This window comes from Amphiura filiformis, chromosome 3, assembly GCF_039555335.1.
Source record: "Amphiura filiformis chromosome 3, Afil_fr2py, whole genome shotgun sequence".
Classification (NCBI taxonomy): Eukaryota; Metazoa; Echinodermata; class Ophiuroidea; order Amphilepidida; family Amphiuridae; genus Amphiura; species Amphiura filiformis.
Window position 1 is genome coordinate 69,479,559 of NC_092630.1, and position 14,857 is coordinate 69,494,415.

Below are 14,857 nucleotides of genomic sequence, written 5' to 3' on the forward strand. Positions count from 1 at the left end.
GGCTGTGTACTCTCAGACATGCATGTAGTAAAAGTGCCATAACTTTGTAATTATTCACGCAAGACATAAAAGTATACATTTTTTAACAGCAAGACATCAAGGAATCTGATGATTAAATAAGTAGGCAGCTATTAGTTAAAAAGTCCTCATTACCAAAAAGTTGGGAACAACTATTAGATGAATGATTTCTGGTTTAAGTGGTTATGATTATCATGTACAAAATAAAATGGACAAAATAGGTATGTACATGTAGGGCACAGATTGTTCAAATTTTTACAAATAAGCATTTGATTTGTCCTCCTTTAAGACAGCTTAATTCAAAAAACTAATTAGAAAGAACTGAAAATACAACTGACATATTGGGAGAGAAAATAAGAGACAAATACAAACAGACACACACACACAGACAAATTGCCATCAGTACCTGAATCTGTGATGTACTCTGCTTCATAGTCTCCAACAAAGAGAGAAAGCGTCTTGGCCTGTGATGGTTGTGGACCTACTCTAACAACACCTTTCATATACAAGCTACCTCCATCAACTGCATTACTAGAGTAGTAATAAATACCTGGGCTACCAAATTTAAATGCATAGGAACCTGTAGAATAAAACAAATACCAACTACAATTTTGTCTACTTTCCACATTCGTTTGGAGTAACCTTTATATTTGTACAGGTATTTTTATTAATTGACGGGCTTACTGACTCCACACTATGCAGTTAATTCCTTTACTTATTTCAGACAATGGTCAAGGTCCAATGTAATGTTCCAATGTTTTCCCAATGTTCCAATGTAATATGTAATGTTTTACATTAAAGTTAACTCTCAATAGCATATCTTGAATTGTGAGTTTTCATGTTTATATATTCAACTGAAGCACTTTACAAAGCCTGTAATAAATTTTTCACTGAATCAATTCTGAAATATGTGACAGATAACGTGGTAGTTAAATGCAAGGTTGTAAATGTATAGGTACTACCAAAGTAAACTGTGTAGACTCTCATTCATCCGGGTATGTTGAAATTAAGCTTTAATTTAAATCTAGTCAACCAGACATACCTATTTTTGACGGACAAACCGACGTCTTCAGCTGAGTTTTGATGCAAATGATCTCTGCGTCACCATTTTGACACCAAGGATGTCCAAATTTTAGATCGGAAACAGCGTTGGTTTGAGCATGGTGTGAAAGAGGCCATCTGGGTGAGGGCGGAGCAACCTTCCCTTAACCATGGAGGAGGTCGTCTGGGCCAAACTCTCACACGGCTGGGACAGGATCATAAAGGACATTCCTCGCCGATTGTCATCTATACCGGAAGTGTCTGGTACTCAAGGTCATTTACATCACAACCCAGCTGAAGACTGAAGGTTTCAGTCACAACGTTGGTTCGTCCATCAAAAATAGGTATGTCTGGTTGACTAGATTTAAATTAAATCTTAATTACTACCAAAGTATTTATAATCTTAATCAACAAACTATCATCATAGCAGAAATCAAACAGATCTTTTCAGATAAGTCTGTACAATCTTTTGGACCTGCATACTGGACTCCTTTAATGATAATATCTAAAATTTCAATCACAGTGAGTGAGATAGCAAGAGCCATATTTGCCCAGGTTGTAGCCATTTATCTAAAAAACTGGCGGAATAATTCTTAATATTTATACATATATCTTACAGGCAATGAGCCAAGGAAAGAAATAATAGATTTCATATTTCTATATGTCTTGCGCTTCTTGATTAAAGACCCACAATATATCCAAATGAAAAATCAAGAAAATGGGGCTGAACTGACACCCTTATATATCAAGCCTTGGGATCTCCTTTATAGCACCCATACCAGACCTCTTTGTGTGTCAGCTTTATTTTAGTGAAAACACCACTAGGTCATGCTCCCCAACTTCAAACTTTCACCTTCACACTTTCAAAATCAATATAAAAGTCATCAGATTATATGTCATATGTTAGGCATAATATTGCATCTTTGTACTGTGCTTTAACTAAACAATTCACAAAAAGTAACTTCTCCTTTTTGATACAAATGTTAATGTGTTTGTGTATATAAAAAAATGGCATGATATCAAAGCTTACCTTGTGTTCTCCCAGAGCCAGCATAAAAGCCAGAGCCATTGTAATCGGTAGCATCAGCATCAGCAGTCTGGTGGACTGTGTAAGATATGCCATTCACATAGGTACGGACTGTCCACTGCCAGTTAACAATGTCACCAACTCTGACATCAGCAAACTGTGGGTTCCATTTGTAACCAACACCCCAGCCTGAAAATAGAACAGAAAAAATGTAGCCGATCAGACATTCTGATTCTAACGTAGCGGATCAGATACTCTGCTTCTAACGTTCAAGTGCTTTCACAATATGACCCCTACTTACTGCTTTCTTGCACACTAGACCTTTAGAAATGTTATTATTATTATTAGTTCTAAGACAGCTACACTTGTTACATAATGTGAATGAAATAATAACAAAAAAATAAAAGGGGAGAAAACAGCATAGTAAAATTGGGGAGGCTCAACTTTTTTGTTTGACCTGCCACATTCCCCTTTGGGGATGACAGCCCAAGCTTGCATACAAAAGGGCTGTAAAGGGGACCTATATGTCAGTCCTAAGAACAAGTGGATTCAGCCACTGTTTGTTTTTTTAATGTTGAGCATATCTAGGCATTAACAGCTGAAATCTAAGCGATAATGCTGATGAAACTTTGGCCAGGCACAAGTGCCCTGGTGAAGGGGGTCACTGAAAATAGCTGGTTGGGGTATTTTTACAGACAGGCAAGTGTAACCAACAATCAGGCGTTACCCCCATTGGAACCGACTGTAACAACTTATTTGACTTCCCAAGTTTTTTGTAAGTATTTATCATCACTTTTGATCATTTTCAACAAATCGATGGTTCTATCAGGCATGTAATATGTGACAGAATGGCATGCATGTGACAGGCATGTCATACAGCATGCATGTGTCCTACTATAGAAAATAGTGTACTTACTTTCATGTTTGCCAAGGTTATCAACAGTATGTACAGTTGGCTCTATATCAATGATACATTCAATTTGGTCATCAACGATAGTTTCAATTTCACATGTGATGGTGTCACTGAACTCAATGCTGACCTCCGACTCATCTGTACCAAATCCTGCACCTGTGATGATAACTTTGCTGCCACCTGATAGAGACCCAACACCTGGGGTGATGCTAGTTACTTGTAATAGATATTCAAATTTGCCGATTGAGCTGGAGGAGGAAAACATAGACAAATGGGATTAGAGGGATTAACACTGATGACTGATATTATACAGAATAAACTATATAAAATGAAAGTTGATAAACTGGTCTCCGAAGCAAGCACATTCCTGATCAGCTCCCACAAAACCCAGAACCTATTGGTATACCTACCTCTGAGTTGGACCTATTAAAAGTCCTTATCCCCCCCCCCCCATTTTTTTGATAAAAACTGAGATTTTGGAATTAGAAGAAAGTTCATATTTTTCTCACCACCCAGTAAAAATTTAACACCCGAATTGTGGTGTACAGAAGTGTACGTATGTACTATCCTATGCAGGCATTGTTATAAAAAAATTTACTTCACATTTCAAAACTACTGGAGCAATGCAACTCAATCTTTGGAAACATATTGTTTTAATGGTAGGCCTCAATCTAAGACAGGTAGAAAACAGAACATGAAAAAATTGGACTATGTCCCTTTAAAAGAGAATTTCATCACATTTTGTCAAACTTCAGTCATTCATTGGGTTTGGTGTTTCTGAATGTGGTATCCATATCACTTATCAAAACAGTACAGTGTTGAAAACCGTTTAATCAATGAACGACTGCTCTGTGACTTTTGTTAATCACCATTCAGTGCTATGCATTTACAAAATTTATTTAATATGGTAGCTGAAATATAGAGTGATAGTACCAATCTGAAAACATGACCACAAGAATTTCATTCCACTTCACTTTTATCAGTTACATCAAGCAAAATATATTCAAACCAAAATCAATTTTTCAATTATCTTAAACAGAACATGGTATACAACATGTTATCTCTCCAACCACTTTTCTACCAACCTAGGATCAGCGAATCCCTTGTCCACCACCGACACCTCTACATCATAGGCTCCAGGTGAGTTAGCAGGAATCGAACACACAATCTCTGTGTTGGATTGAGAGAGTACTCCGCATTCAACATCCCCAAGGTTGACCATAGCATCACTGGATCCGAAACCCAAGCCTGTGATGGTTAAATTGCCACCTCCTATATTGGTAAGGGGAAAAGTAATATCTGGTTAACTTTACAATTATTAGAACGAGAGTGGCTAAACTTAAATATGTTTAGAATTTAATATTTCAGAATGTGTGCTATCAAACGTTTATACATTTTTCTGCAAGTAAAAATATTTTGTAAAAATATTAAGTTCAGATTTTTGCTCTCCAACTGTGAATTTACTTTGGAAATGGGCTTCCTATTGATCAATAAGTTTGCTTGTGCCTAAGTATGGTTAGCACATACACCTGTACACAAACCAAACTAATTAAAGGCTGGGGTAGCAACATTTGCACAGTATTTTATTGTGGGAAATGAGAGCACATCAGACATATCGAATTACATTCTGAATACGAAGAATGTCCTTCTGATATCAAATAATTTTGATTTTTTTGTTGTTGAAATTTGCGATACAATACAAATTTTATGACAAATTAAAAATTGATATTTGTGACATTTAACAGTCCTCGAATTAAAATTTATAAATCTAATGATATTTACTTAAAGTGTATGTAGCTGGGAGGAAAAGCCAATGATCATTTGAAAATTTTGATATAGATATATAGATTTTTTCCCCCAAAACACCTAAAAATGTTAGGTCTTTTGGGGAAAAATGTGTATCTTCAATATGAAATGTCAATTCACAATACATACCAAATACACTGCTGTTTCTGGGTTCAAAATCAGTAATAGTTAATACCAGAGAATCATCATAAAAGAAGAGATCATTGGCAGTAACTACTACTTGATTATCAACAGATACAATAACATCTGCTGTAGTAGAACGTTTTCTACGACTGGAACCCTGAAAGCAAAACAAGACAAATCATTTAGTGTGAAAATGATTAATGTATGATAAAGGGTTCACAAGTTTCCCCTCAAGACTTTTTTAATTAACTTAAAAAGTTTTTTTACAAATTAAAACATTTTACAAGCATTTGGTAGCACATTTTGTATGACACAACTGGTCCAGTTATTTTATTTTATTTATTTTATTTTATTTATTACACTTTATCACTGGCACAGAATTACAAGAAATATATAATATTGCACATAAGTTACATCAAAAATTACACAATATTATGAAAGGAACATTTGTTTTAAAAAGTCCAGTGAATGGCTGGAGCGAACAGGTGCCAGGCACCTCTAAGACCGCCCACCAAAACCAAAAAAGAAGGGAAGGGAAAAATAAATTAGAGGGGGAAAATGCAGGTAAGTTACATTTGGTTGCAATTTGGACAATTACAAAAAGAGGTCCAAGTGCAAACAGAAGTTGCATCAAAGGTGCGAGCAAATTTGGACTGGTAAAACTCCAAAACTTGGTGCTTAAATGAAGCAACAGAATTTGTAGATCTGATAATACTAGGGAGCTGGTTCCAAATGGTTAATAATCTAACACATTGCTGTGTTTGGTGACAATGGCTCATTATGTAAGAAAAGTTGCACTTTGGTCCATTCACCTTTAAAACAATGTAGTAGGCCTGATCTACTAAAGATAACATTATGCATACTTTGTGAAAGTTGATGTAGGCCTGACATACTAAAGATTATGTTATGCATACTTTGTGAGAGTTGACGTACGCCTGACCTACTAAAGATTATATTATGCATACTTTGTAAGAGTTGAAGTAGGCCTGACCTACTAAAGATTACATTATGCATACCTTGTGAGAGTTGAAGTAGGCCTGACCTACTAAACATTACATTATGCATACTTTGTGAGACTTGAAGTAGGCCTGACCTACTAAAGATTACATTATGCATACCTTGTGAGAGTTGAAGTAGGCCTGACCTACTAAACATTACATTATGCATACTTTGTGAGACTTGAAGTAGGCCTGACCTACTTGGTATTACATTATGCATACTTTGTGAGAGTTGACGTAGGCCTGACAGACTAAAGATTACATTATGCATACTTTGTGAAAGATGAAGTAGGCCTGACCTACTAAACATTACATTATGCATACTTTGTGAGAGTTGAAGTAGGCATGACCTACTAAAGATTACGTTATGCATACTTTGTGAGAGTTGACGTAGGCCTGACCTACTAAAGATTATATTATGCATACTTTGTGAGAGTTGAAGTAGGCCTGATCTACTAAAGATTACATTATGCATACTTTGTAAGAGTTGAAGTAGGCCTGACCTACTAAATATTACATTATGCATATTTTGTGAGAGTTGAAGTAGGCCTGACCTACTAAACATTACATTATGCATACTTTGTAAGAGTTGAAGTAGGCCTGATCTACTAAAGATTACATTATGCATACTTTGTAAGGGTTGAAGTAGGCCTGACCTACTAAAGATTACATTATGCATACGTTGTGAGAGTTGAAGTAGGCCTGACCTACTAAAGATTACATTATGCATACTTTGTGAGAGTTGAAGTACTGTCTAAACCATAATAAATCAAAAATAACATATCAAAAAATCCAATTTACTATTACTATATCATACTTACACCTCCAAGAGCAATTTTGCAGACGATTTCATTATAGCAGACAGACAAGATCCTACAATTCTTGTCACCGACGACAACCATGACTCTATCGTCAGCATCACCATCACATGGGAATCCATAACCACTGACGGTAATTTGTGTCCCTCCTAAAAACAATAAAATCAAAAAAAGGCATCAGTTAAAAACAATTCTATTTCAATCTGCCTACAGTAAGAATTCCAATTGAATGAACGCAGCTTTTAACAGCTGCACTCGATCCAACCGCGATCGTGATATTGCGATTTCAAACTACATAACGCTAACGCATACGACCTTGGATACAATGCTATCCAATCACGAGTGCGTTGGCATGGTTGGATTTACTTCCGCGTTACTCACGCACAGTCGCACACGCTGCGCTGGCGTACATCACGCAGTGTACGCAAAAATTTGTCACGCTATTGAAAGCTGCATTCATTCAATTGGAATTCCCACTATAGTCAACAAACTACAGCAGGACCTCATTAATTTTAACAAAATTTGATACAGCCTTGGATTTTAGTTTGTGTTAACAGGATTTTGTGTTATCAGGTCTTTATAATGTATAAAATGTATGCTTGAGACTTGAAAACATTTTGTGTTATCAGGAATTTTATGTTAACAGATTTTGTGTCAACAAGTTTCACTGTATATAAAACAGAGACTATTCGCCATAGAAGTGACATCTATCGTCGTGCATCTATCGTCTCATATAACACGGGCGACATCATTATTTTTGGTGTTGTTTTACTGAAAATAATGATGTCACCCGTGTTATATGAGACGATAGATGCACTCCAGGGGCTAAAAACAATACCTTTATTCTCTAAATATCAATGCATCGGCTTCAGATTAATTTTTACCTCTTATTTTACTCAAAAACAAGGACAAAATGGCATACAAAAATACCCTGTATTTGGTTTTTCAAGGACACTTTTATGAAATTACAGCCATTTAATATTGTCAAGGAGAGAACATTTGAATGATAAAAAAAAGTTAACCCCATTTGAGAATGATCATGCAGTCATTAAATCACTGACTATAGTGATGTGAATATAACTTTAACAAAAAATATCTATGTATCAGCTTCAGATGAATTTTTACTCAAAAAAACAAGGACAAAATTGCCCCGTTTTTGGTATTTCAAGACTTGAGACTGATCATGCAGTCATTAAATCACTGAGTAGATCCACTGGGAAATGTAATTACTTACCCACTGTACTGCCATTTTCTGGGTCCACACCAATAACACCAGTTTCATACTCAAATTGAACATCACCTGGTAAAACAAGAATATCAATTCATTGATTTTGATCTGATATTATTAATTTAATCATCAAACAAAGCATTTGTCATAGAAAAAGAACACCATAAACATCTAATCAAGTTCTCTAAGAATGTTAAAGCCTAATATAAAAAAATTAATTCTGTTATTCTTTGCCACAAAATATAAAACAATATTAGTAGCAACTGTCAGGAAGGTTTTCTGGTCATTCATTTCAAGCCGACATAATGAGGTAAAATGAAAGACAACCCACTTGACTACTTAACTGTGAGGGATTGAATGTCTTATTAAGGGAACAAACCAAAAGATCGATGACGTCCTATAAACAAAACTAGTTTCGTTTAGGGGGGAGGAGGTAAAAATACTCGATTACGTTTTTACAAAAACATAGGTCTGAAGAATGTGTCATTATTATTCTGATGTCAAAATTTTCAACATTTCTTTATTACGTTTCTGGCAGGGAGGGAGGGGGTCGGCTGAGAAACTAAACTAGTTACGTTTATAGCGCGTCATCGATATTTTGGTTTGTTCCCTAAGACATATCAACATTGCTCTGTTATCCTACAAGCATAATGAATTTGGCTGAATCCAATTAGTTGTAAGTTTTTACATGTGTAAACATTACAAATATGCCAAAGGTTTGAAAGAATTTAACCCAATTCATTTTGAAAGATTGTACACTATGGCCTAAGTTATGGCCCTAGATATTTCAAGAAAGCCTCCAAAGGAAGGCTTATTTCCATATAGAGAGAGAGTGTGCATGTATGGGGAAGTGTGGAGGTGTGTGCATTATACAAATACCAACTTATCAAGGGGGATATATAACACCTCTCCTTTTGTGATACAAATACCTCCATAGTCAGTTGGATGAGCTTCAACGGTTGTAAACTCCACACTTGATTGCATCTACAAGAGTGTGTATAAGTGTGGGGAAAGGTATGCATCACTAAGGATTATATAACAAGTTTTTCATTAATATTTATACTAATTAATTGTTTTCATCATAATTGTCTTACCATTTGGGTATGCAGCAAACCCTTTAGAATCTACATTGACAACCACTGTATAATTGCCAATTGCACCTGGGCCAACATCACATTCCAACGACGTCTCCGATGCACTGGTGACATCACAAACTATGCCCCCTATAGTTACGTTATTCTCTAACACATCATCACTGAAACGGCGTCCTGAGATTGTAATGCTGGTACTATTGTATTGTGATCCTATAAAAAGTTTCAAACATGAATTTAAAGTTAAAAAGTAGTTGAAAATGAAAATGTTATATTTAATATGATTACTATTGTGGCTAGCACACTGTCAATGCCAATGACCAGTGCCATTTAACTTTTTCGCCAACATTTTACCACCTATGCCAGATGCCATTAAAAGAAATGTGGCATTTTTATCAAGAATTTACGAACAACTACCCCTTTTATTCTGAGATGTATGGTATTGGTAAATAATTTGTTAGTGACACATGGCAAGAGTGAGTGGAGATCAAGTGCCACCACCTGTTGTTACCTGATGTTGGTGTGATGGAGTCAATTTCTGGTGTAGATCCAAGATCATAAGAGAAAGCACATGATCCATTGACAGCACAAGTAGATGGGATGTAGTTCACCATAACCTCCACCTAAACAAACAAAACAGACAAACAAACAAACAGGCAACAAAGCAATGGTATTAAATCACTTGTTTTTAATTGCTACGTACATTGTGTGTTTAAGCAAAAATATTCTTAGAAAAGCACACAACAGTTTTCTACAAATTCAAATTGTGCCATATTGATTTAACATTACTGAGCAATACATCGATGGGTCCAACAAGTAGTGTCAAGAGTAGACTAGCCCATAGCCGATATATTGCATTGTGTCAAACTCATGGACTAAAGAGATAAAGATGAACCACAAACAGCTAAAGTCTTAGCATCACCAGATAATGAGGACCGATCGTCAGTGCGACAGATGAAACTGCTACGTACATACATCATTTTTTACAGTCTTTCATAAACCGAAGATACGCAAAGCTCTATCGCGTGATATGCGAAGGCATGCAGCGCTGGTGTGATTCAAACAATCAGCCTTCATGAATATGCGAGAATTCACAGCACAAAACACAGGGACTTGGACTGTTGAAAGATAGTCTGTATTAGTCTAGATGGTTATACTCTTGAACATAAATGTATACTTCAGGTCCTTAAATTCAATTCATCCTGTTTAACAACTTTAGTAACAAGTAAATGAAATATAATGGGACAATGTATAAGAAACATTTTATAAGGAATTCACATTAGAGACTCGAGTCAAGGTCTAGTAACTTGATTAAATTTATTCATATGCATGCCATATTTGTATTTTAATCTTTTCATTGATTTATGTTTTTAAGGTTTCTTGATATGACATGTAGCCCTTTTCTTTATGACCCCCATTGTATCCAATAAGTAAAAAAATAATAAATCTGAATCTGAAAAAGTTCAATCTGAATCTGTGACAAAGATGGCAGCCGGCTGTTATTACCTGTGGTTCATCATATGGCAGACGCAAGAATTCACCTGGTATGGGTGCCATAAATAGTCTGCCTTCAACAATTCTTGTTACTTCAGCGGTAACATTAGTACCTTGGAGTTCTGTCCCATTGATCTAGAATAAAACAAGAATATATACTTAATATGACCCGACAAAGTTCTTGGGAGCAACCATACAATAGTGCTTGCCACACCCAAGTATAATCCTATATATCTCACACTAATATGCTTAGACCTGATCTTAACCCATCCCCTTATCCTTAAATCTAACCCTAATCCCAATTTATGTGGGTGGTAGCAGTTACTCTTCAATCTTGCCTGCCAATTCATGAAAATAAAATACATGTAGGCATTTGCAGCACACATGATCATTGTGTTGATCTGACTTGGCCTCAAACGTTGGTCCTCATGCATCCCAATCCTCATGCATGACAATCCAGTATTTTAGTACCCATGCATGAAATGCATTGAATACCACAACTAACAATACCAATCCATTGACAGCTAAGAAGCCTCTAGGCCCTTAATGTTAATCAGCTAACAAAGAAAAAAATAGTCAAAGTTTATAAACTGTATATCATATCAAAACTTAAAACTGAAATTTACTAATCAAATCCAGAACACATAAGATTATAATACCTCCAGGATTGGTTGTCGGCCACCTTTGGTTGTCCATTCTATGTCCCATGTAGACTCATAGCAACTACTTTCTTTATGTACGACAACAGTGCCTGTATCTAGGAAAGATTCTAAGACTTCTTTCATCTGATTTGCTGATGTTCTGGTAGAAACTGTCAAAAGATGAAAAGTACATGCTGCATTTAGTCTCCATTATATATTTTGTTTTCATTATAAGTACTACAGACACAGTAATGGCGGTTTCATATTAAAGGCCCATTCAGTGATTTGCTCATCCGGACGATCGTAAAAATCATCAAAATTCAGATTTTGGTACCTTTGTAATTGGCATAGATGTGCTAACATAGCCTGCTAGTGGTTCGGTCGAAAAGCCGTGTATTTTAGACAAAATAAAGCATTTGCATGATTCTGGACTTTTGATACTGACAGTACAAAAAGTCCGACTCGAGATCGAAAGAAGCTCACCAGAGAAAATAGAGCTCACTCTCCACGTACCAACACGCGTTGCGTATTGTTTCTACTACTTATTACATCAGTAGCTACTATTTTAAACAAAATACACAATTTTAACTGTTTTTCATATTTGAATTGACCGTTAGTTTGCCTCGGTGACCTTTAACATGTTTAATTGCTTATTTTGTTTTCTACTACAAAATTAAGCGTCTGTTTTAAATCAATTTAGACTCTACTTCCCCGTGTTAGAAACACTGGACTAGGAAGTTTTTCCAGTCGATTGGTGGCGCACTGTACTGAAAATCTCGATTTTCTCGAGTCGATCTGAGTTGAAGTAGAAAACCTTTCTAAAACTTCTGTTTTTGACTAATTTGTCGATGTATTCAGGGAAAAGTGGTTTAATGAAATTCTGTAGACTTATTCTTTATTTCTAAGCAACTCTGACAAATTTCCATTTTTTAAATGTTCCTGTGAAATCACTGAAAGGGCCTTTAACAGTTGCAGTGATCGAGACACAACAAGTTGGTGATCAAATGCTAATAGCCATTGTGCAAATGCTACTGGTGATACAGTCATGGCCAAAATCACAGAGCAACTTGCATTGGGTTGAAATGACAGCGACATGACACTGAACATGGTAACAACTTCCGAGCGATATATATGTCAGTTATTTTTACATACGAGAAAGATGAAAACATAATACAAAATATACTATTTGTATTAACTGCTTGTATGAAACATCAAACAACCATGTATTCCAGGTACAGACCTTCACACAAATGCTACATGTTGCCGGGTGATGCAGTTTAGTTTAGAGTGTTACCGGTTAACATGCTCAGTAGAAACAGATCAGTTAGAAGTAACATGGTGTAGCCACCCGGCCACCATTAATGACCTCATGAGGTAGATCACGCAGTGTGACACCTGGTATTTTTGCCAGTAGAAACACAATTGCATAACGATTGCTGGGTGTTGCACTTCGTTTATATATTTATGTATCCGATTGTGACCTTGACCGGATACAAAAGAGATTTCAGTACTGCAATGTGGTGAGGTCTGTGGTGTAGTAGTAGTAGTGTATATTTTACAAGAGCTACAGTTTGTGTAATGTAATAAATAAAAAGCAGTGCTTTGCAATGCAATTCAATACAGATAAATGCAATAAAATGAAATAAAATGAATACTAACCCTCAACCTCTCTGCCATTACTAGAAAGTACAAATGGACCAGAGACTGGTACTGTTGCTGGTGCCATCCTGGTCACCTCCATTGTGAAACCATCACCTTTGTAAAACACGTTATCGCTGTTAAGTTCTGCAGACCCGGCGGCGACACTGGTATCCTGGAATCCCAGCAAAGGGAAACCATAAGTACAACTACCTGGTGTCATAGTGATGTCAAAGCCAAGTGAAGTACTGGTGACCGTCAAATCGGAAACCACGATGCCATCTAGGTCTGCTGGGGCTTGGACTCTAGTATCTGATAAAAATAAATGTATGTAATTATAAAGCAACTTCTTGGCTTAAAATATTTATCTTGATAACCTTTACAAATCTCACTATCTCTTCTCCCTGTCTTGCTTGTATGGATTTATTGCTGTTATTTTATAGCTTCTATGGTCGTATCAATTTTATACAAAAGAGTGACAGAGAGATTTGTTACAATTATTCATTTCTGATATTACACTAGAACCACTTGTTGCTATTGATGTTATTTGAAATACTTAAAACAAAGAAATGCAAATGTAGTAATTGGAGGATGGTGATTGGCTGCTTAAGCAACATATTGATCTTTATGTCAAAAAACTATTACGTTATATTCACATACTTACAAGAGTTATCAGTACTTCCAATAAACACATTATCAATATAAAGTGGGTTGTCAGCATCAGGAGTCGGTAGTTTTATACTTGTTACATACAGCCCTGTGCCGCCATATGCATCATCTTTGATCCATCCTTGATTAGATACCAAGTCGTACATATCTACACATTCATATTCCCAACTGCCTGTGTACCTGTGATTACATACATAAAGTTAGCTAATAAATGCTATTTCAAAACTTTTTGAGTTAAGGCCACCAACATTTGCCCAATGCATAGCTAGCTTTAAATTGACACCCTACTTGAAAAATTCCAACATTATATTTTTAAAATTATGACCAAAAGTAGCACATTTTATTATTATGTTCTCTATATTTGACATGTTATATTTGCCTATGATTGAGCATAATGGATATATTGGTTTATGTATCTGAACTCTTCAAATACACACAAAAATGGCTACCAATTACTTCATTAGCATGTAGTATTGTTTGATGCTTGGGGTTGACTTTGGTTTGGAGTTTTGTAGCTAGAATCTATGATTTTTATCTACCCTCTCCTGCCATGGTCCAGCTCTCAGTGGCCATGTTGATAGACTTATGAAAGAGGTACAAAGTATGTATGGGGCAATGATGTGATGCTCATTTGACAGACATGTGATGTTCATGTGACAAGCATGTGATACATACCCGTCATAGCTATCCAAAGTGTCTGATTTGTACCAGTCTTCATTGGTAACCTGTTGGACCTGAGTGTTGAGGTATCTAAAACCTAATTGAATAATAGAACCAATCTTGCCCTTGAAAGCAAAGCACAACTGAAAGAGACGAAAGAAAGCAAACGATACAATTAGAATGGTTAGAACGGTTACCATCACATTTCTTGAATCCATATCATACTATAATGGGAATTCCAATTGAATGAATGCAGCTTTCAATAGCGTGACATTTTTTTGCGTACACTTCGCGATGTACGCTAGCGTGTGCGACTGTGCGTGAGTAACGTGGAAGTGAATCCAACCATGCCAACACACTCGTGATTGGTTAGCACTGTATCCAAGGTTGTGCGTTTGTGCTGTAGTGTGAAATATGTGATATACGATCGTGGTTGTATCGAGTACAGCTGTTGAAAGCTGTGCTCATACAATTGGAATTCCTACTATAAGCAATCGCAAGGAGCATATCTGATCGTTAAGTCGCTAGAATGCCCTAACATCAAATCGTAGCCTGTTGATTTGATAGCCACTTTGTCACTACCTCGTTAGCCATGACTGGCTGCTGGTAGCAATTGTGCAAATGATACCAGCATTTGCTTGCGATTTATTAATCACACTGCGACTGCTAGTAAATGGGCATTATACATTACT

General features: G+C 36.2%; 1 protein-coding gene across 1 annotated transcript in view; it reads right to left on the minus strand.

The window, feature by feature from the left end:
* Positions 1-82: 82 nt before the first annotated feature.
* LOC140147463 (fibrocystin-L-like) overlaps positions 83-14,857 on the minus strand; it is a 63,689-nt gene continuing 48,914 nt past the window's right edge. The window contains exons 18-32 of the mRNA XM_072169241.1: positions 14,181-14,308; positions 13,501-13,685; positions 12,858-13,148; positions 11,217-11,368; positions 10,570-10,692; positions 9,575-9,686; positions 9,067-9,276; positions 7,979-8,044; positions 6,748-6,893; positions 4,935-5,085; positions 4,085-4,271; positions 3,003-3,247; positions 2,090-2,275; positions 425-598; positions 83-105 (exon numbers count right to left, since the gene is read on the minus strand). Of these exons, the coding sequence (XP_072025342.1) occupies positions 83-105; positions 425-598; positions 2,090-2,275; positions 3,003-3,247; positions 4,085-4,271; positions 4,935-5,085; positions 6,748-6,893; positions 7,979-8,044; positions 9,067-9,276; positions 9,575-9,686; positions 10,570-10,692; positions 11,217-11,368; positions 12,858-13,148; positions 13,501-13,685; positions 14,181-14,308 (2,379 nt within the window). The remainder of the gene's footprint in view (positions 106-424; positions 599-2,089; positions 2,276-3,002; positions 3,248-4,084; positions 4,272-4,934; positions 5,086-6,747; positions 6,894-7,978; positions 8,045-9,066; positions 9,277-9,574; positions 9,687-10,569; positions 10,693-11,216; positions 11,369-12,857; positions 13,149-13,500; positions 13,686-14,180; positions 14,309-14,857) is intronic.